Raw genomic sequence first — 24,014 nt, forward strand, 5'->3', positions numbered from 1 at the left:
ATCATTATTCACTTCAGGTTCCCCTGTCTCAAATTCAATATGTATTAAATCCCGATTCTGATGACCATAAGCTTAAGAACAGTAACAGTACCAAAAAAATTCTGTATGTATGTATTATTCGGGAGGTATCGTTATGTAGACAGTTACAGTTTACTCAAACCGTATGCAAATTCAGCACTCCTGCATTCAAAATACGTAGGTAAAAGAATCAAGTAAATCGTACTTCCACTTAAATAATTATCTCCTAAAGTTGTTTAATCCTTCAGCAACACACAGTAACTAAGCACAAGTTGCATTTCAGCCATCGTGTGGGAAAATCCTTGTGTTTTGTCAGATCTGGTTTAGTTAACTTGTTTTCCACGTGTATTTTATCTGTGTTGGTTTTCCTTGATAAAGATAGAATACGGTGTGGTTACAGAAAGATATGGCCTGTTTTGTAACAGCTAACATTTGAGTGTGTAATAAAATCAGTATAAAACTGACTAATTCTATTACTGATTAAGATTAGTTTTATTCACTGTGCAATTGAGGCAAAGGTTCACACCCAAGCTGTAGAATTCTGTAAAGAAAATAAGATGCAAAGAGAAGTTTTCCTTAAGGTCATCTGATGACCAATACGATCAGATGTGATACAACATTACAAAACTATTATTAGTTAGTTAATAATTAGTACTATTATTATCTTCACAGAAGTTATACTAATTCAGAATGAACACTAAATGTGACAATGCGATTTCCTTCCTGGATAGAGGCTCACTGTCATCAGTATCATTTCATTCCTAATTCATGTTGTGGAAGAAGAACTTCATCTCAGTTTAATTTCACCTTCCTTCATACTGCCTTTGTGTATTCCTTCATGTCATGTTTTTCCCAACAACCACTGTCACAGACGGAAACTAATTTACAACCTCTGTTAGGTACATCTTTAGTTGCTTGTTAAGAAAGCGAAGACCAGACCTCATGGAATTAATCACTGTGTGTTCTATAGAAAAAAAAACTCTATGTAAAACTACAGACATGTGAGCTGAGTGCTCAGACGCTACTTACCCCCTGTACTGATAATGTCAAGGTCCTTTGTTCTTCCTGAGAAAAAGAGTTTGTTGGAAAAACTGCAATAATGTTCAAACTTAGTATGACAAAGAGTCTGTGCTCTTTCACAACACACAATGTTTGAGGCACATGGTGGTCTGGATCATCTGATAATGAAGATGTTTGTGCATCAATGTTTATAGTGTTGTGGTGGCATAAATTATCGTTTACACCCGAGGTCGACTACCAGCACCTGGGTTTTTCCAAGAGCCCCCCCCCCCACCCGTTTTAGCATGTTTATCTTCCAACTATATATTCCTGCTCCGAAGATGAAAACCTTTGAGGAGGCTTGGCGCATGACCTGCATGTGTCACGGTGTGGTTCACTTCCTGTTCCTTCCTGTATTTTGTAGTTTTCTGCCACTCGTGTCCCCGGGTAACTTCACTTCCTGCCTTGTCCCGTCATCCCCTGTGATCGTCTTAATAGTTTCCACCTGTGTCCAATCACCTGCACCTCCCTTGTGTATTTAAGCCGTGTGTCTCTTGTGTCACTTGTCGCGTCATTGTCTTTTGCCACGCATGTCCTTGTCTTTTGTCTTGGATGTCCGTAGTTCATGCCTGTGTGTTTTTGCCCCTTGGCCTTTTGGATCTTGTAACTATTAAAGCCTTTTGTTTCCTGCAAGTCTGCATTTGAGTCCTGCCTTCCACCCGCACCCCTGACAGTATGTGTGTCAACTCTGTCTCCTGTTTGCAAACGTTAAATATCCGGTCTTGATGAGGATTTTATACTTTTAAACTTCTGTTCTAAGGTGTGCTCAACACATCCCAGGTATAGATGCTAAGCACAGTCATGTCAGACATAAGTCCATGTATGGGTATGAGTTGGACCTCCTGAGCCAACCAAACCAACATAAAACAGATGAACATAAAGTAAACATACAGGTCAAAGGTAAACCAGATATGCTTTTAAATTAAAGTGCGTCCACATCACATCTCTGTTACGAATCCCAACATGCATATAAACAATTTATCCCCACAACCTGTCACCTGTTTTAATAGATAATACTGTTAAAAAGAAACTTTCTATTTGCTCTTTCTTAAAATAGATTTGTGTATGGAAGTTTTATAACTCAGGGAAAGTTTCAAAAGTAAATATTTCCTACCTGGAAAGAGGCTCACTGTTATCAGTATCATTCCATTGCGTGAGGTAACGGAAGGACGTGTTCTGTTTTGCTGCTGCATTTCCAACATTTCTGTCTGTAATAAAATAAGTAGTATACAAGTTGTGTAACTTAGGTGCATTTTGAACAGTTGGAACATTGTGTAACTGAGATCAAAAATGTACTGAAAAATGACACCTCTAACCTGACCTTTTCTGAGTGATTAAAATATTTGAAATGTCTTTATATTGCAGTCAGTGCTACATTAAACTACAAAAAACACCCTGACACGTTAGTCTTTTTTTGCTGTATTGCTGTTTTGGTCTTTAGATAGGACAACGGTCAGTGCAGCAGCTAACATCAATGTTAGATAAACAATGAATATATAAGTATTAGAATATTAGGGACATTCAGCCATTTTTCAATTTTTCAACCCTGAGCTGATGTTCAGCTCCAACTTGAGATCCTGGGTAATGATGGAGCCCAGAAAACGGAAGGACTCCACGGCGCTGACGGGGGAGTCACACAGGGTAATCGGGGCTGCATTCTTCCTTAAATGCACTACCTCCACTGTCTTCATAGTGTTAAGTGGTTTTGGCTGCACCAGGTCCTTTGTTCTTCCTGAGAAAAAGAGTTTGTTGGAAAAACTGCAATAATGTTCAAACTTAGTATGACAAAGAGTCTGTGCTCTTTCACAACACACAATGTTTGAGGCACATGGTGGTCTGGATCATCTGATAATGAAGATGTTTGTGCATCAATGTTTATAGTGTTGTGGTGGCATAAATTATCGTTTACACCCGAGGTCGACTACCAGCACCTGGGTTTTTCCAAGAGCCCCCCCCCCCCACCCGTTTTAGCATGTTTATCTTCCAACTATATATTCCTGCTCCGAAGATGAAAACCTTTGAGGAGGCTTGGCGCATGACCTGCATGTGTCACGGTGTGGTTCACTTCCTGTTCCTTCCTGTATTTTGTAGTTTTCTGCCACTCGTGTCCCCGGGTAACTTCACTTCCTGCCTTGTCCCGTCATCCCCTGTGATCGTCTTAATAGTTTCCACCTGTGTCCTTTTCTGAGTGATTAAAATATTTGAAATGTCTTTATATTGCAGTCAGTGCTACATTAAACTACAAAAAACACCCTGACACGTTAGTCTTTTTTTGCTGTATTGCTGTTTTGGTCTTTAGATAGGACAACGGTCAGTGCAGCAGCTAACATCAATGTTAGATAAACAATGAATATATAAGTATTAGAATATTAGGGACATTCAGCCATTTTTCAATTTTTCAACCCTGAGCTGATGTTCAGCTCCAACTTGAGATCCTGGGTAATGATGGAGCCCAGAAAACGGAAGGACTCCACGGCGCTGACGGGGGAGTCACACAGGGTAATCGGGGCTGCATTCTTCCTTAAATGCACTACCTCCACTGTCTTCATAGTGTCACCAGATGGTCAGATCTCCACCAGAGATGAGTGCAATGAAAGGTGCTGTCATAAGTAGGTTTCAGGAGCTTGACGGACTGGTGACTGGAGGTAGAGCTGTTAGTGTACAGAGAGAAGAGCAGAGGGGAAAGAATGCAGCCTTGGGGGGAACTGGTGCTGATGTCTCAAAAGGCTGAGACATGTTTCCACACCCTCACGTGCTGCTTCCTGACAGACAGGAAGTCCATGTTTCAGGAGGGGGTCGGTGAGGGTTTTTAGGTGGGACAGGACTGGCCGTTCAAAAGACTACAAAGGTCAAGGCAGCGGGCCTGCAGTCATTAAGTCCTGTGATCCTAGGGTTTTGGCGGATGGGGATGATGGTGGAGGCTGGAACGTGACATGTCTCCCGGGAGATGTTGAAGATGTTTGTGAACGCTAGAGAAAGCTAATCAGCATGCTTCAGAGTGGAGGGGGAGACAGAGTCTGGGCCGGGTTCTTTTTGGGGGTTCTGTTTTTTTTTAACTGTCTCACTCTAGAACGGAGAGAGTTGTTATTGGGGTGGGTGAGGGGGTCTGGGGCTGGTTGGTGGAGTTGTGGGGCATGTAGTCAGGACTATACCATTGTCTATCAAGTCTGCAGCCAAACATATTCAGCTCTTCTGCCAGGCAAAGGTCATTCATGGAGTGAAGGGGGTATAGGTTTGTGATTAATGATCTTTTGGAGGTCCCTCCAAACAGAAGCCGAGTCATTTGCTGAGAGATGGTGTTGTAGTACATTTGTTTAGCATCTCTCACCACCTTGCTAAATTTGTTTTTTTAACTCTGTATACAAGTCCTTGTACCCACTCCTAAATGCCTGGTGCTTCTGCAGTGGTAGCTTTCTTTGTTCCACTGTAAAACAGGTTTTTTCGTTATTATAACTCACCCTGGTGCATGATGGTACACAGCTGTCCCCACAGAAACCAATGTATGAAGTAACAGCCTCTGTGAACTCATCCAGACTGTAACACCAATATTAGATAAATGTTGGATATATGAGAAAGTTTTAGGACACTTTCTGATTATGCAACCCTCATGTTACCTAATTTTCAACCTGTGGGACATTGCAGAAAACCATGAGAAAGAAGCACCTGGGTAACCTCCCCACTCATTTGCCAGTCACTCATTGGTCCAGTGTAGAGACAAAGACAATTTAAATACGAATAGTGAGGCAGCAGGTCAGTGTGTTTTTTTCTCTCACCAAGGGGAAACATGAAGTTGTTGATTCTGGTGGCTCTGTTTGGCCTCGGCCTCGCCCAGCACAACCCGAATACCAAGCACGGCAGGACCAGCATCGTGCACCTGTTTGGATGGCGCTGGGCGGACATCGCTGCCGAGTGTGAGCGCTTTTTGGCTCCCAATGGCTTTGGTGGAGTTCAGGTGCGTATGACTCGACACAGAATGGGAGAGAATCGAGGAGAATGGCTTTTGTTTTAATTTTGAAATAAAATATCCATAGTCAATTTTTATGCTGAGATGGCTTATTTCAAACAAAGAACTTCTATTTAGAAAAATATTAATATCATAACTAATTATGTTATGATACCTTCCAAAAACTGAGTAGAGTGTAGATAGTTGCTGGAGAGCCTCTTTAATAACTGTCTAGTACAATATATTGACTGTATGATGTGTTTTTACCAGTGTTGGGAGTAACGCGTTACAAAGTAACGCATTACTGTAATTCCACTACTTTTAGCGGTAACGGGCATGTAACAAAGTATTTTTTTTTTAATGAAATTGAAATGAGTTCGTTACTCGCGTTACCCTCTTTGGTGACGCGAAGCAGAGGGCCGGCAAATAGTAAGTAAATAGCTGCCTGTCAGCACAAAATAGTTGTGGCCACCAAACGTGTGTGTCACAGAATAGTCGCCGTACGTGCATGTAAACAGCATCGCGTCACTCATGACGAAAGACCGCAGGCCCGCGGATGCTGCAGGCGCAGCTCCACGCAAACAACCAAGGCTCCACTTTACACGGACTGCAGTGCAGCCGATAAACCGGGCAGAGCTGAATAGATTTATTGCTTGGTATGTTGAAGATGAGATTCATCCTGTCAACTGTCGAGTCAGTTGCCTTCAGGCAAATGCCTGAAAAAGTTATTTTGTATTAAGTTAAGTATTAAAAAGGACTTTTGTACTATTGCTTTATTTGAAGGCCTGTTGCCCTGTTGATTACAATAAATAGGTCTAAAAAATATTTTTATTGTGTTTGACTGTTCAGTACTATTTATATTCATTACATTTAAAAAGCAGACATAAAAGTAACTTAAAAGTTACTTTCCAGAGTAACTAATTACTTTTGATACACAGTAACTGGTAAGTAATTCAATTACCTTTAAAAGAAGTAACTCGTAATTGTAACTAAATACTCATTTTCAGTAACTTGCCCAACACAGTTTTTGAGTGCCTTTTAAAGAACCATATAAATAAAATGTATTATTATTCTTTCTGCTCACACATGTATGTGGTTTTCTCTATGTTGCTCAGATCTCTCCTCCAAATGAGCACATCGTGCTGGATAGTCCCTGGAGACCGTGGTGGCAAAGATACCAACCAGTCAGCTACAAACTGTGCTCCAGGTCAGGCAGCGAGAGCGAGCTGAGAGACATGATCACCAGATGCAACAACGTTGGGGTAAAGAGTGATTTAGTGAAAGACACAACAGACAATGCTTGAAAGCTCCTCGTAAATCTAGAGCCTTTTATAAAGCAACACATGCTTACCAGATACACATGCTTTACGCATCATTTTTAAAGTTTTGTAATAACCGGCAGCTGCAACAAAATAACTTCTTTAACAAAGAGCAACACTATTGAATTAATGGCGCTGTCTTGTGGAATTATCATTCACACAATTTTAAATGTTTATCTTGTACGTACACAGCAAATTTCAGAGAGTTAAATTGACTCTGAGATTCAACGAAGTGTTAACAAGTTTACTCTGAATAAGTTTTAAAAATAAATCTGCCCAGTGTTAAATACATTACAGGTCATTTAGCTGACACGTTTATCCAAAGTGACTTACATTGCATTTTTAACCCATGGTTTTTACATTTTAGCCTGGGGAGCATTTAGGGGTCAGGTGTCATGCTCAGGGACACTTTGACATGGGTTGTAGCAGCGAGGGTTCGAACCGCCAACCTTGTGGTTCCTGGCTCACCCTCTCTACTCCATGCGTCACAGTGCGTAGAGTCAAACCAAACACCAAGAAGTGTCACAATGTACAGTTACAAACCTATCAACGAGTTAATTTAACTCTACTAAGTGTCGCAAATTAATCTGATCTTGACACTGGATAATGCCTCCAGCTCTTTCGTACAATTGATTGAAGAGTTGAATCAACTTTTTGCAGTGTGATTTAAACTCTGCACTTTTTTACACTTTTGCCTAACACCGGAAAATTAAGAATTAAGAATTTTGCTGTGTATGTTTTGTTGCAGCTTAAATTTTACACTCTTCATCCACTGCAGGTCAACATCTATGTGGACATTGTCATCAACCACATGTGCGGCGCCGGCAGGGGAGAGGGAACCCACTCTTCATGTGGAACCTGGTTCAGTTCTGACAGGGAGAACTTCCCCAGTGTCCCGTATTCCCAGTCCGACTTCAATGACCACAAATGCAACACCGCCGATGGCAATATTGAGAACTATGAAGATGCCAAACAGGTGATGAATGCCACTACGAAACAATGTGGTAGCTTCACTAGTATCTTAAGGTATTTTACAGAAAAAACACAAAATTTAAGTTGTTTGACCTCAAGGAGTTTTAAAACCAGAAAAGAATAATTAATACATTCAAATTAAAAGCCTATCGTCTGCCACAGGTGCGTGACTGTCGTCTAGTGGGTCTGTTGGACCTTTCCTTGGAGAAAGATTATGTCAGGGGCAAGGTGGCCGACTTCCTAAATGAGCTCATTGACATGGGAGTCGCTGGATTCAGAGTGGATGCCTGCAAGCACATGTGGCCCCGTGACCTGTCTGACGTCTACGGCCGTATGCACAACCTCAACACTAAGTGGTTCCCTAGTGGCTCCAGACCCTTCATCTTCCAGGAGGTAAGTTAAGGCTGGCGCATGCTTATTGCGGACACATTTGTCCCGTATTTTCCTCCACAACTTTGTGCACCTTTCGACCAGCAAACCGGCGTTTGCGGAAATCTCCCTCCATGAATCCAACCCGCTTCTACAACCCGCCAATGACGGCTTGTATAAGCGGTCATATTTCTTCCGACAAAAGTTCTTCAATCTGATCCGTTCTCTCGTAAACATTCTTCGTTTTAATAATGGCGGTGTCGGGCTATAAAAGCGGAAATGTGAGACTCCGTAAAGGACGTAGTTAGCGGACCAATCGCAGCCTGGTGCGCTGCGGGAGGCTTGCGTTGCTTGCGTTGCTTGCGTCGAAAGCGACGCAAGCCTAGAAAAATGGCTCGACACACGCAAGGACGCAAGGAGGTGTGAAAAGGCACGCAAGGGACACGCAAGGGGATCTTGCGTCTGCATCGCTCTAAAAACGCAGAAGCATAAACTAGGCTTAAGATTATTATTAGACTATCAAACCCACAAGGTTCCATTTTACTGTAGCATTCAGAACATATACTGTTGATGCATTCATCGTCATGTGGAGTTGCTTCAGTTCACCTCCGTATTTGATAGTTTTGTTCTTTAATGGTCACAATGATTACAAAAAAGGCTGGATGAAATTATTTTAACTTAGAAAATATAGCAGCAAACATAGCAGTCAACAGAGCTGCTGGAAATGAAGTACAGAAATTAAGATGACAAACAGCAGCAAATGAATTATGGGAACAGATGTTTATACTGCAGAATATATTAGTAGTTGACAAACTACTTCATTTATACATGTAAAAGAGTATAAATGGATACAGCATGAGTGCCAAACTCAGTTAACAAAGTCATTTGAAAAATTAAGAATATAAGTGTGCTGTGTCTTTAATAACAAAATCATGGTTATAAAACAGAAATATGGTTGTGGATACTGCTGAGTCCCAAAAGATGTGCAATTACATTTTCTCAATCCAAAAATTGCTGACACGGTCAAGTTAACCCTCATCACATCTACCTTGAATTGACTGGATGAGGTAGATAATGTTTTGATTGGCCTATAGGTTATTGATTTTGAAAATCCGTCCATCTGGCCAGAAGAGTACGTCCATCTGGGAAGGGTGACTGAGTTCAAATATGGTGCCAAACTCGGTACTGTGCTCAGAAAGTGGAATGGAGAGAAGCTGTCTTACACCAAGTACGTGTGATACTGTGGCTTTGCCTGAGTAACTAATACATTCATATTATTTATTAAACCATGAGATAGTTAAACATGTTTCTCAATTATACGAATTGTTTATAAAATGTGTTTTTAAGGAGAAAAATAATTTTATTCATGAGAACTGGTAAATCTCTAAGGAACTTCACATATTATTTTCACAACTTGGGTGTCAACTCTTCACTAGTAAAATTGTATTCTTGTGTGCAGGAATTGGGGAGAGGGATGGGGTTTCATGTCCGAAGGAAATGCTCTTGTCTTCGTTGACAACCATGACAACCAGAGAGGCCATGGTCCTGGCGGTGCATCTATTGTTACCTTCTGGGACCCCAAACTCCACAAGATGGCTGTCAGCTACATGCTGGCCCACCCTTACGGAGTAACCAGGGTGATGTCTAGCTTCCGCTGGGACCGCCACTTTGTCAACGAAAAGGTAGTTTCTCTTTTACCAGGAATAAGCATTAAATCTAATATTAAGTGAGGATCTTTTTGTAATTTTTTTTTATTTTGTAGGATGAAAATGACTGGATGGGCCCTCCCAGCAATAGTGATGGATCCACCAAGTCTGTTCCCATCAACGCTGACCAGACTTGTGGAGATGGATGGGTGTGTGAGCACAGATGGCGTCAGATCAAGTGAGTCCTCAAAACGCCTGAGACCGGGAACTATTGATCTCAGACGCAGAACACAAGTCACGTCTGCTTGGTCATATGGATGTAAAAACGATCTATGTTAGACGCTATGATTGGATTTTTTCCATCTCACTCCTTTAGGAACATGGTTATTTTCCGCAACGTGGTCAACGGACAGCCTCATTCCAACTGGTGGGACAACCAGAGCAACCAGGTTGCCTTTGGACGTGGTAACCGTGGTTTCATCGTCTTCAACAATGATGAATGGTAACAATTATTTGCTGAGTACTGCTGACAGAATACGGATTCACCCGCTATATCAATTAGTCGCCAGATTAAACTAACGAGACTGACTGCTGTTCATCTAACTGTCATGAACAATCAACCATAGTTTATTGGATTATCGATCTTTAAATATACTGTTGGCTTTAAAATTGCATTGCTTGTACGACCTACAAACGACTAACCAATTAGAAGCATACAGGTGAACATAAAACCTCCAACCAATGTTAGAACATTTAAAATAAATAATTGTTTCGTTACTCCTATTCCAAAAAACAGCCCCTTCTATATTTCTATATAAATATTTGGAATATATACCTTGTGTTCACCTTCAGGAACCTGGACGTGACCCTTAACACTGGCATGCCAGGAGGCACCTATTGTGATGTAATTTCTGGTGAGAAGAAGGGAAGCAGCTGCACTGGGAAGAAGATCCAGGTTGGTGGTGACGGACGCGCCCACTTCAAAATCAGCAACAGAGATGAGGACCCTTTCGTTGCTATTCACGCTGACTCTAAGTTGTAAAAAAAGATGTACAACAAAAAATAAATCATATCATTAGATAAATCATCTCATCTTTTGTCGACCTACAGATGGTTTGGTCTGTCACTTTTCTGTACACGTGTGTTAAATATGGTTTTTCGATACTATATTTATAGGGTGTGAATACAGTTTGATGCATACAGTATGTTATGATAGAAGCACATTGTGTGGTCAAGGAAAAGAGAGTGAGTTATGGTGGATAGCTAATTGAAGCAGAGAAAAAATGAAACATCCGCTTTCAAGTGGTAGCAAATTCAGTTTATTTTCCATTTTTTCGATCAACAAACACTACTGCAAACCCAAGTAAAGTATCATGTGCTGGTCACATTGACCATTTTCATAGGATGCAATCCAGGTCTGCTCTGTTAAATAAAGTAGCTCAAACTGTGCTTTGAAACAACACATTCATTGAGGATAATAATCCAGAATATTCAAGGCAAACATATTAAAAAAACAGCATGATTATAATGTGGAATAAAATTGAACCAGTCCCCAATCATTTGATGAAGATCCATCTTTAGAATCTTAAAAAATATTCTTCTTGAATACAATTCAAAAATATTACTTGGAAATTACATGAACGTCGGATACCAACTAACTTACAGGCGTTCAGTCTCAGCTGCAGAGAGAGTCTGTCTTTCTCGAGTGTCAATTTCATAAATTGTATTCACGCTCTGGCAGCAGGACAGCGAGGATGAGGAGCGGCACATATCTACACTGGTTGGCTTTCGCAAGACAGCGTCGAGCAAATGTTTCGCAATTTTTTGAAATATTTCAACTTTGGTGAAAAATATGTTAAACACAGAGAACCAGGTTAACGAGAGGTACATCATAAACGCTAAGAATGACCAGAACAATATTTGGGAACTAAAAGTGGGCTTACAGAAATTTAAATATGTGAACACATTGTTATTTAAACTGTTTGCTTAGACTTGTCCCTTTGGACCTCACTAGTAACGACTTCATGAACTTCTTCAATGATAAGATTCTGACTATCAAAGAGAAAATTGATGGTCTCCTGCCTTCAACCAGTGCCGACCTGTCCTCCGATGTAGGAACCTTGGATGCAGCAGTGGGCCCTGATGCCTGTTTGGATGCCTTCTCTTCCATCAACCTTGATCAACTGACTTCTTTATTTTCAAAGTCTAAATCTTCTACCTGTCTCTTGGATCCGATTCCGACCAAACTGCTTAAGGAAGTTTTTCCTTTAGTTAGCACATCCTTATTAGATATTATGAATCTGTCTTTGTTGACAGGACATGTACCACAGTCCTTCAAGGTAGCTGTAATCAAACCTCTTCTTAAGAAACCTACTCTTGCTCCAGAGGTGTTGGCTAACTACAGACCTATCTCTAATCTTCCCTTCCTCTCTAAGATCCTTGAGAAATCCGTCGCAAATCAATTATGTGACTTTCTACAAAACAATGCTTTGTTCGAGGATTTCCAGTCAGGATTTCGAGTGCATCACAGTACAGAAACAGCACTGGTGAAAATTACAAATGATCTTTTACTTGCATCGGACCAAGGACTCATCTCTTTTCTTGTCTTGCTGGACCTCAGTGCCGCATTTGATACCATAGACCATTGTATCCTGTTGCAGAGACTAGAACATTTAATTGGTATCAAAGGAACTGCACTCAGCTGGTTTAAATCCTACCTATCGGACCGATCCCAGTTTGTGCTTGTAAACGGTGAATCCTCAAAGACCACCAATGTTGGTCACGGAGTCACACAAGGTTCTGTACTTGGACCGATATTATTTACCCTCTATATGCTTCCTTTGGGCGATCTTATCAAGAAACACCGCATAAACTTCCATTGTTATGCAGACGATACTCAACTGTATCTGTCGATCAAGCCAGAAGAGACGGACCAGTTAGTTAGACTTCAAGAATGTCTTGGAGACATCAAAACTTGGATGACCGGCAACTTCCTGATGCTAAACTCAGAAAAAACGGAAGTTATCCTGATAGGCCCAGAGCGCCTTCGAAGCCAGCTGTCACGTGATACAGTTTTTATGGATGGAATTGCTCTGGTACCCAGCAGCACCGTCAGGAATCTGGGAGTTCTCTTCGACCAGGATATGACCTTCAACTCGCATATAAAGAAGACTTCAAGGACTGCCTATTTTCATCTACGTAACATATCAAAAATCAGGAACTTCCTGTCTCAAAGTGATGCAGAAAAATTAGTTCATGCGTTTGTCACTTCCAGACTGGACTACTGTAATTCTTTGTTATCAGGCTGCTCTTGTAAATCTCTTAAGCCTCTCCAGTTGATTCAGAATGCTGCAGCACGTGTATTAACAAGAACTAAGAAAAGGGATCATATCACTCCTGTATTAACTTCTCTGCACTGGCTCCCTGTTAAATCAAGAATAGATTTTAAGGTACTTCTCCTCACCTACAAGGCACTTGCTGGTGAGGCACCGTTGTATCTTCAAGAGCTTGTAACACCGTATTGCCCTACAAGGCAACTGCGCTCCATAGATGCTGGGTTACTTGTTGTTCCTATGGTTTTAAAAAGTAGGCTGGGGGCCAGAGCCTTCAGTTATCAAGCTCCTCTTTTGTGGAACCAGGTTCCACTTTCAGTCCGGGGGGCAGATTCGGTCAGCTCTTTTAAAGTAAAACTTAAAACGTTCCTCTTTGATTCTGCCTATAGTTAGGGCTGGCTCAGGTTAGTCCGGACCAGCCCTTAGTTAAGCTGCTATAGGCTTAGAATGCCGGGGGATTTCTTAGGACACACCAAGCTCCTCTTGCACGCTCTTGTTCTACCATAATTCACGTTTTATTAATGCACATGACTAATTCAGCTTCTTTCCGGAAGTTTTTTTTGTGCTTTCTTCCCTATCAGGTCTCCGTAGATCGTGGTTCCTTCGGGACCCTGGTCCTGACACCTACCGTGGCCATGCTGACGCCTGCTGCTGCCATCATCATTATTTTAGATATTAATCATATTACTTTACTCATAAACCGACATTACCCTCTCCTAAAATCTCTGTGCTCTCCCTCCCCACAGGCTTCTGTGGATGGTGGTTCTATGTCAAGGTGGTTGCCCCTGCAGTGGTCCTGCTGTGCGCCTGGCTTACTACTCACAACTACTTCATTACTATCATTTCTGTCATAGGAATTGCATGTATTATACATTGTTCATTCTGTACACATGGCATCCGTTGTAGTCTGTCCATCCCGGGAGTGGGATCCCTCCTCTGACGTTCTCCCTAAGGTTTCTTCCCTTTTTTCCCTCTTGTAAGGGTTTTTTCATTTTTTGGGGAGTTTTTCCTGTGCCGATGGTGGGTTTCGGGGCAGAGGATGTTGTATGTGTACAGACTGTAAAGCCCTCTGAGGCAAATTTGTAATTTGCGATAATGGGCTATACAAAATAAAATGACTTGACTTGACTTGACTTGTCCCCTCACTTAAGAGTAAACTAGGCAATATAGGCCTCGATGACATTTTATTTTTTTATGTAACTCATCTTAAACATTAGGAGCAGAGGGTTGATGATATGTCGAACACTTTGATATGTGGATACAGGAGGTTCCAGTGGTTACAGGAAACCCCCATCACTAACCCCTTGAACATAACGGTACTGTTGTAGGTCATCTGGCTTTCAGAATACCAGCCTGATTTGGAGAATGTCTTTAACACAAATAAGCAAACACATGCTTCTTGTCAACAAAGCAAGGAGAAACTGAAAATGAAATACACACATGGATGGAGAGAAACTCTTAAATATGCATTTATATTCATGAATGAACCAGAACGAAAACCGAGTGAAGCAGGTCAGATTTCTGGTCGACACAACCTTCTCAGGGGTGTTTGGGAGGAGGAGGAGCTGGGTCAGATAGTGAGCAGATGGGGCGAGGCATGATGAAGCACACCATGCTTTATAAAAAAAAGCTTCAACACACACATACATACATATTACACATAATAAAAACATAATACAGAGTCAGTAAGGCGTTCACTGCACTTTTCTATGTAATACACCTGCACGGGAAAAGGCATATGCATTCTCTTCTAGTGAAAAAGTGTGCGTGGTACAATCCAATAAAGCAGATATTGTTTACAACACTTCTAGTTTAGAGAGATTTCTATTATATGTATGAAGTTCATATATACATACCAGTATGTAGTAATTTACCTCCGGAGGATCTATTGCAATATAAAACTATATTCCATCATAACCATATAGTTTTACCAGAATGAGCCCTAAAACCCATTAATAAGTTATCATTATTCACTTCAGGTTCCCCTGTCTCAAATTCAATATGTATTAAATCCCGATTCTGATGACCATAAGCTTAAGAACAGTAACATTACCCTAAATTCTGTATGTATGTATTATTCGGGAGGTGTCGTTATGTAGACAGTTACAGTTTACTCAAACCGTATGCAGATTCAGCACTCCTGCTTTCAAAATACGTAGGTAAAAGTATCAAGTAAATCGTACTTCCACTTAAATAATTATCTCCTAAAGTTTTTTAATCCTTCAGCAACACACAGTAACCAAGCACAAGTTGCATTACAGCCATCGTGTGCAGTGCTGTAGTGGTAAAATTAGAGGTGGGTAAACTCTGAATTTTGTGATCATACCTCTCACTGCCTGAAAAAATATGTTGAATTTAAGAGTTAACCAGTTAAGCAGCCTGTCAATTACACTGACAACATAAGTTAAAGGAACACTCATGTACTACCTATGTCATCATAAATAGCCTATACAGCATGTTTTTTTCACATTGAGAACTGACTTGTTTTCTAATCTACGCGTCATCAGGCGTTTTTATTGTCCTTTTACCGTGCACGACCAGCGAACACAGAGCGCGCGACTACTACCCCCCCCCCCCCCCGTCGGTCATTCCGCCCGCAACGACGACTACCCCCCCGTCGGTCCTTCTCGACCGGTCCGCGAAATATTGTCTGACATGAAACCGTGAGGTAAGAAAGGTTGGGGACTGCTGGGTTGATCCACAGCGTGTGTTTACACACCTCCTGGATCCTGATTGGTCGCTGCTGCAGCCGCAAGGCGCTGATTGGATGCTCACAGACCGTAAAACAGCGCAGATGAAAATGATTCAGACTACGGCGTTTATATGTTCAACAATAGGAAACGTAGTCTTAGCTGTTTTAAAATTACACCAAGTTTATTTCGGATTATTCCAACGGAAGAATAGAAGGCGCAGGGACCTTTGAGGTGCGTAAACGCCACTTAGAGGTGCGTAAACGCTATTTATAGGTGCGTAAACGCTATTTCCAAAATTCTAGAGGTGCGTATATGGCGTTTACGTGCGTTTACCCTCCACTACAGCCCTGATCGTGTGGGAAAATCCTTGTGTTTTGTCAGATCTGGTTTAGTTAACTTGTTTTCCACGTGTATTGTATCTGTGTTGGTTTTCCTTGATAAAAATAGAATATGGTGTGGTTACAGAAAGATATGGCCTGTTTTGTAACAGCTAACATTTGAGTGTGTAATAAAATCAGTATAAAACTGACTAATTCTATTACTGATTAAGATTAGTTTTATTCACTGTGCAATTGAGGCAAAGGTTCACACCCAAGCTGTAGAATTCTCTAAAGAAAATAAGATGCAAAGAGAAGTTTTCCTTAAGGTCATCTGATGACCAATACGATCAGATGTGATACAACATTACAAAACTATTATTAGTTAGTTAATAATTAGTACTATTATTATCTTCACAGAAGTTATACTAATTCAGAATGAACACTAAATGTGACAGTGCTATTTCCTTCCTGGATAGAGGCTCACTGTCATCAGTATCATTTCATTCCTAATTCATGTTGTGGAAGAAGAACTTCATCTCAGTTTAATTTCACCTTCCTTCATACTGCCTTTGTGTATTCCTTCATGTCATGTTTTTCCCAACAACCACTGTCACAGACGGAAACTAATTTACAACCTCTGTTAGGTACATCTTTAGTTGCTTGTTAAGAAAGCGAAGACCAGACCTCATGGAATTAATCACTGTGTGTTCTATAGAAAAAAACTATGTAAAACTACAGACATGTGAGCTGAGTGCTCAGACGCTACTTACCCCCTGTACCGATAATGTCAAGGTCCTTTGTTCTTCCCGAGAAGAAGAATTTGTTGGAAAAACTGCAATAATGTTCAAACTTAGTATGACAAAGAGTCTGTGCTCTTTCACAACACACAATGTTTGAGGCACATGGTGGTCAGGGTCATCTGATAATCAAGATGTTTGTGCATCAATGTTTATAATGTGGTGGTGGCATAGATGATCGTTTACACCCGAGGTCGACTACCAGCACCTGGGTTTTTCCTAGAGCCCCCCCCCCCCCCACCCGTTTTAGCATGTTTATCTTCCAACTGTATATTCCTGCTCCGAAGATGAAAACCTTTGAGGAGGCTTGGCGCATGACCTGTATGTGTGTCAACTCTGTCTCCTGTTTCCAAACGTTAAATATCCGGTCTTGATGAGGATTTTATACTTTTAAACTTCTGTTCTAAGGTGTGCTCAACACATCCCAGGTATAGATGCTAAGCACAGTCATGTCAGACATAAGTCCACGTATGGGTATGAGTTGGACCTCCTGAGCCAACCAAACCAACATAAAACAGATGAAAATAAAGTAAACATACAGGTCAGAGGTAAACCAGATATGCTTTTAAATTTAAGTTCCTCCACATCACACATCTCTGTTACGAATCCCAACATGCATATAAACAAGATATCCCCACAACCGTCACCTGTTTTATTAGATAAAACTGTCAAAAAGTAACTTTCTCTTTGCTCTTTCTTAAAATAGACTTGTGTACGGAATTTTTATAACTCAGGGAAAGTTTCAAAAGTAAATATTTCCTACCTGGAAAGAGGCTCACTGTTATCAGTATCATTCCATTGCGTGAGGTAACGGAAGGACGTGTCCTGTTTTGCTGCTGCATTTCCAACATTTCTGTCTGTAATAAAATCAGTAGTATACAAGTTGTGTAACTTAGGTGCATTTTGAACAGTTGGAACATTGTGTAACTGAGATCAAAAATGTACTGAAAAATGACACCTCTAACCTGTGTGGTGGAAGATTTTGCACAGACAATCGTTAAGTAAGAATCAAAGGCTCTGAGTCAAGTATATCTTTTCTCCGTTTATTTCCTTGCAAGGGAAAAAGGGTCACAACAGCTACGTGGTCAGTAGACTGTCAAGAACCTCCTTTTTCTTCCCAACACATCGAGGCAGTTCTTATACCTAAATTTAGATATCGGTGGCGTCAACAGAAACCGTTAACCGTTAATCTTGTTGAGTATCTACAGCCAGGGTACTGGGAACATCTTATCCATGTAAGACACGTCAGTTCTTTGACCGTGTCCCTGCTCTCCCAACATGCTTAAACAAAGGTGGTCATAGACATAACAAACACTTTGTTCAATCTCTACAGCTATGACGCTGGAAACATCTAATCCAAGTGGGAGACATCAGTTCTTATGTCAGGGCCTTTGTGACCTAAGCACTTGCAACTAATAAACTGGTTATACAAATGAAGCATTTAAAAGGGTCACATATCATTTTCCCATTACATTGACCTTTTCTGAGTGATTAAAATATTTGAAATGTCTTTATATTGCAGTCAGTGCTAGATTAAACTACAAAAAACAGCCTGACATGTTAGTCTGTTTTTGCTGTATTGCTGTTTTGATCTTTAGATAGGACAACGGTCAGTGCAGCAGCTAACATCAATATTAGATAAACAATGAATATATAAGTATTAGAATATTAGGGACATTCAGCCATTTTTCGATTTTTCAACCCTGAGCTGATGTTCAGCTCCAACTTGAGGTCCTGGGTAATGATGGAGCCCAGAAAACGGAAGGACTCCACGGCGCTGACGGGGGAGTCACACAGGGTAATCGGGGCTGCTGGGGCTGCATTCTTCCTTAAATGCACTACCATCTCCACTGTCTTCATAGTGTTAAGTGGTTTTGGCTGCACCAGGTCACCAGATGGTCAGATCTCCACCAGAGATGAGTGCAATGAAAGGTGCTGTCATAAGTAGGTTTCAGGAGCTTGACGGACTGGTGACTGGAGGTAGAGCTGTTAGTGTACAGAGAGAAGAGCAGAGGGGAAAGAATGCAGCCTTGGGGGGAACTGGTGCTGATGTCTCAAAAGGCTGAGACATGTTTCCACACCCTCACGTGCTGCTTCCTGACAGACAGGAAGTCCATGTTCCAGGAGGGGGTCGGTGAGGGTTTTTAGGTGGGACAGGACTGGCCGTTCAAAAGACGTCATAACTACAAAGGTCAAGGCAGCGGGCCTGTAGTCATTAAGTCCTGTGATCCTAGGCTTTTGGGGGATGGGGATGATGGTGGAGGCTGGAACGTGACATGTCTCCCGGGAGATGTTGAAGATGGCTGTGAACGCTAGAGAAAGCTAATCAGCACAATGCTTCAGAGTGGAGGGGGAGACAGAGTCTGGGCCGGGTTCTTTTTGGGGGTTCTGTTTTTTTTTGTTTTTTTTTAACTGTCTCACTCTAGAATGAAGAGAGTTGTTATTGGGGTGGGTGAGGTTTTGGGGAGGGTGATACGGAGGCATTTGCCCTAATGGGCTGCAGGAGGAAGAGTGGGGGTCTGGGGCTGGTTGGTGGAGCTGTGGGGCATGGAGTCAGGACTATACCATTGTCTATCAAGTCTGCAGCCAAACTTATTCAGCTCGTCTGCCAGGCAAAGGTCATTCATGGAGTGGGGGGGTTATATAGGTTTGTGATTAGTGATCTTTTGGAGGTCCCAAACAGAAGCCGAGTCATTTGCTGAGAGATGGTGTTGTAGTACATTTGTTTAGCATCTCTCACCGCCTTGCTAAATTTGTTTTTTTAGCTCTGTATACAAGTCCTTGTCCCCACTCCTAAATGCCTGGTACTTCTGCAGTGGTAGCTTTCTTTGTTTCGCTGTAAAACAGGTTTTTTCGTTGTTATAACTCACCCTGATGCATGATGGTACACAGCTGTCCCCACAGAAACTTGTGTATGAAGTCACAGCCTCTGTGAACTCATCCAGACTGTAACACCAATATTAGATAAATGTTGGATATATGAGAAAGTTTTAGGACATTTTCTGATTATGCAACCCTCATGTTACCTAATTTTCAACCTGTGGGACATTGCAGAAAACCATGTGAAAGAAGCACCTGGGTAACCTCCCCACTCATTTGCCAGTCACTCATTGGTCCAGTGTAGAGACAAAGACAATTTAAATACGAATAGTGAGGCAGCAGGTCAGTGTGTTTTTTTCTCTCACCAAGGGGAAACATGAAGTTGTTGATTCTGGTGGCTCTGTTTGGCCTCGGCCTCGCCCAGCACAACCCGAATACCAAGCACGGCAGGACCAGCATCGTGCACCTGTTTGGATGGCGCTGGGCGGACATCGCTGCAGAGTGTGAGCGCTTTTTGGGTCCTAATGGCTTTGGTGGAGTTCAGGTACGTATGACTCAACACAGGATGATCTGTAATTTGAGAGGAGGAGGAGAATCCCTTTTTAATATCATAACTCATTATGTTATGATATTTTCCACAGACCGAGTAGTGCTGCAGAAAGTTGCTGGATAGGCTGTTTTTAATAACTGTTCAGTACAATATATTAAGGACTGCATGATCAATCTTTACCTTGTAAAGTGTCTTTGATTGCCTTTTAAAATGCTACAGCAATACATTGGATTATTATTGTTATTATTAATCTTCCTTCTGCCAACACATTTATGTGGTAAAAGCAATAATTACTGTAATGTGTTTTCTCTATGTTGCTCAGATCTCTCCTCCAACTGAAAACATAGTGGTGAATAGTCCCTGGAGACCGTGGTGGCAAAGATACCAACCAGTCAGCTACAAACTGTGCTCCAGATCAGGCAGCGAGAGCGAGCTGAGAGACATGATCACCAGATGCAACAATGTTGGGGTAAAGAGAGATTTAGTGAAAGACATTAGGAGCAATGTTTGAAAGAATCTCGTAAATCTACATTGTTTTATAAGACAACACATTTTTACCACATAGACATGCTCCACGCATCATTTTTTACAACTGGCATTCTTGTTCATGGACCATCACAAAAAAATAATAGTGAGCTGCACAGCTATTACATATTTCTGTTTGCTGAGAATGAAATCAATGCATTGAGTGAGGAAGTTAACAGATAGAAGGAAATTGTTCATACGTTTTGTTGCAGCTTCAATCCTACATTTATCCCCCGCAGGTCAATATCTATTCGGATATTGTCATCAACCACATGTGCGGCGTGGGCAGGGGAGAGGGAACCCACTCTGCATGTGGAACCTGGTTCAGTTCTGACAGGGAGGACTTCCCCAGTGTCCCATATTCCCAGCTCGACTTCAATGACTATAAATGCAAAACTAGCAATGGCAATATTCAGAACTACGGTGATGCCAATCAGGTGATGAATGCCACTCAGAAACAATGTGGAAGCTTCACTGGTTGCTTGCAACATTTCACAGAGAAAACACAAAATTAAGTGAAAATATTTCATATTGACCAGTTGTTTGACTTCAAGGAGTTTTAAAACGAGAAATGAAAAACGAAAGCCTATTTTGTGCCACAGGTGCGTAACTGTCGTCTAGAGGGTCTGTTGGACCTTTCCTTGGAGAAAGAGTATGTCAGGGGCAAGGCGGCCGACCTTCTGAATAAGCTGATTGACATGGGGGTTGCTGGATTCAGAGTAGATACCTGCAAGCACATGTGGCCCGGTGACCTGTCTGCCGTCTTTGGTCGTTTGCGCAACCTCAACACTAAGTGGTTCCCTAGTGGCTCCAGACCCTTCATCGTCCAGGAGGTAAGTTATAGACCATTGAACCCGTTAGGTTTAATCTTACTGCAGCGTTGAGAACATATATTTTGATGCATTCATCGTCATGTGGAGTTGCTTAAGCTCACCTCCGTATTTCATAGTTTTGTATTTTAATAGTGTCAGTTAGTGTCGGTTTGTTTTGTCAGTGTCAAAACAAAGATTGGATGGAATCATTTTAACAAACGCAGAAGTCAACAGACCTGACAAAAATCAAGATGACAAACGCAAAGACATGAATACTGTCAACAGATGTTTATATTAGTAGTTGACAAGCTACTGCATTTATACAGGCAAAATAGTATATAAGGATACAGCAAAAACTGGCAATCTCAGTTAACAAAGTGAGCTGCAAAAAATAAAAATAAAAGTTTGCTTTGTCTTTAATAACAAAAACATGGTAAAAAACAGAAATTACTGCTGAGTCCTGAAAGATTTTCGTCCCCCACAAATTGCTGATGTAATGTGGTAAAACCATAACCACGGCTACCTTGAATTGCCTCGATAATGTACATAACATTTTGCTTTGCCTGCAGGTTATTGATTTGGGAGGTGAGTCCATCTCGGCTAAAGAGTACGTCCATCTGGGAAGGGTGACTGAGTTCAAATATGGTGCCAAACTTGGAAATATTTTCAGAAAGTGGAATGGCGAAAAGCTGTCTTATACCAAGTATGTGTGATACTTGCTTTGCCTGAGTAACTTATCAAATCAATATATTCATAATATTTAATATATTAGATATTTATATTATATTCATATTTAATTGGACAAATTGTTTATAATTGTGTTTTTAAGGACAAAACTAATTTTATTTATTAGAACTGATTCATTTCTGAGTGAATGAATGAACAATTTCACCTATTTTGTCCAAACCTCTGTGTCTCTGTGTCCTCATCTTGTGTGCAGGAACTGGGGAGAGGCATGGGGATTCATGTCAAACAGCAATGCTCTGGTCTTCGTTGACAACCACGACAACCAGAGAGGCCATGGTGGTGGCGGTTCATCCATAATTTCCTTCTGGGATCCCAAGCTCCACAAGATGGCTGTCAGCTACATGCTGGCCCACCCTTACGGATTAACCAGGGTGATGTCTAGCTACCGCTGGGACCGCCACTTTGTCAACGGAAAGGTAGTTTGTTTTTTACCAGAAAAAAGGATTAGACCTAATATTTTCTGACAATCTTTTTTCTTAATCCATCTTCATTTTGTAGGATCAAAATGACTGGATGGGCCCTCCCAGCCATAGCGATGGATCCACCAAGTCTGTTCCCATTAACGCTGACCAGACTTGTGGAGATGGATGGGTGTGTGAGCACAGATGGCGTCAGATCAAGTGAGTCCTCAGAAAGCCAGAGACCTATTGAGAACTATTGATCTCACACTCAGAACACAAGACATGTCTGCTGGGTCATGTGGATGAAAAAAAGATCTATGTTAGACGCTATGATTGGATTTTTTCCATCTCACTCCTTTAGGAACATGGTTATTTTCCGCAACGTGGTCAACGGACAGCCTCATTCCAACTGGTGGGACAACCAGAGCAACCAGGTTGCCTTTGGACGTGGTAACCGTGGTTTTATCGTCTTCAACAATGATGACTGGTAACAATTATTTGCTGAGTACTACTGACAGAATACGGATTCACCCGCTATATCAATTAGTCGCCAGATTAAACTAACGAGACTGACTGCCGTTCATCTAACTGTCATGAACAATCAACCATAGTTTATTGGATTATTTATCTTTAAATATACTGTTGGCTTTAAAATTGCATTGCTTGTACGACCTACAAACGGCTAACCAATTAGAAGCATACAGGTGAACATAAAACCTACAACGAATGTTAGAACATTTAAAAAAAATTGTATGTTTGGTTACTCCTATTCCAAAAAACAGCCCCCTTCTATATTTCTATATATATATTTATAATATTTACCTTGTGTTCCCCTTCAGGAACCTGGACGTGACCCTTAACACTGGCATGCCAGGAGGCACCTACTGTGATGTCATTTCTGGTGAGAAGAAGGGAAGCAGCTGCACCGGGAAGCAGATCCAGGTTGGTGGTGATGGACGCGCCCACTTCAAAATCAGCAACAGAGACGCGGACCCTTTTGTTGCTATTCACGCCAACTCTAAGTTGTAAAGGAAATATACAACAAAAAATAAATCATATCATTAGATACAATTTATCTTTTGTCGTTGATTTTAAAATCCTGTCAAACCTATAGATTGATTCCATTGTATTTGCTACTGTTTTTTTGTTTTAAATATGGTTTTTCAATTCGAAAAAAATTGTAAACATCAGTTTCCAAGTGGTAGCAAATGCACAGTTCATGTTCCACTTTTACCATTAATAAACACTACTGCAAACCCAAGTATCATGTGTTGCACCCAATGTTGACCATTTCAATAGGATGCTATTTAGGTCTGTTCAATAAAGTAGCCCAAACTATTGCCATAGCACCAGAGGTGTCAAGTATTAAAATAAAAATACTTTGTTACCTTAAATTTTGGGTATATATACTTTACTGGGGTATTTTCAGATGAATTTTTACTTCTACTCCACTACATTTTAAAAGTAGCCTCGTTACTCCTATTTCATTTTGGCTTGTTTTCCAGCTTGTCATTGTCTAACAACACACACACAAAAAACCTATCCAGATATATCGCGCCATCCGCATTGAGTGAATTTGATTGTGGTTGGATGGGAAGTATAAACATTTACCGTTTGGCCCCCTTGTTGGTTTTCTCCGCGATGCACCAGCAGATGACAAAAATCAGAGTGACGCCGGGTGCAAAAAGTGG

At 41.2% G+C, this 24,014-nt stretch overlaps 2 protein-coding genes across 2 annotated transcripts; both read left to right on the forward strand.

Annotated features, from left to right (window-relative positions):
* Nucleotides 1-4,828: 4,828 nt before the first annotated feature.
* Nucleotides 4,829-10,410, forward strand: LOC120816473 (alpha-amylase). The gene is made up of 9 exons (XM_040172088.2): nucleotides 4,829-5,029; nucleotides 6,136-6,282; nucleotides 7,118-7,315; nucleotides 7,474-7,704; nucleotides 8,775-8,908; nucleotides 9,140-9,362; nucleotides 9,443-9,564; nucleotides 9,703-9,828; nucleotides 10,179-10,410. The coding sequence occupies exons 1-9, from the start codon at nucleotides 4,862-4,864 to the stop codon at nucleotides 10,366-10,368; spliced, it is 1,539 nt and encodes a 512-aa protein (XP_040028022.2). The 5' UTR covers nucleotides 4,829-4,861; the 3' UTR covers nucleotides 10,369-10,410.
* Nucleotides 10,411-19,607: 9,197 nt separating this feature from the next.
* Nucleotides 19,608-23,571, forward strand: LOC144405461 (alpha-amylase-like). The gene is made up of 9 exons (XM_078098677.1): nucleotides 19,608-19,832; nucleotides 20,161-20,307; nucleotides 20,603-20,800; nucleotides 20,966-21,196; nucleotides 21,745-21,878; nucleotides 22,116-22,338; nucleotides 22,421-22,542; nucleotides 22,685-22,810; nucleotides 23,163-23,571. The coding sequence occupies exons 1-9, from the start codon at nucleotides 19,665-19,667 to the stop codon at nucleotides 23,350-23,352; spliced, it is 1,539 nt and encodes a 512-aa protein (XP_077954803.1). The 5' UTR covers nucleotides 19,608-19,664; the 3' UTR covers nucleotides 23,353-23,571.
* Nucleotides 23,572-24,014: the final 443 nt, after the last annotated feature.

The sequence above is a fragment of the Gasterosteus aculeatus genome, chromosome 3, assembly GCF_964276395.1.
Source record: "Gasterosteus aculeatus chromosome 3, fGasAcu3.hap1.1, whole genome shotgun sequence".
NCBI lineage: Eukaryota > Metazoa > Chordata > Actinopteri > Perciformes > Gasterosteidae > Gasterosteus > Gasterosteus aculeatus.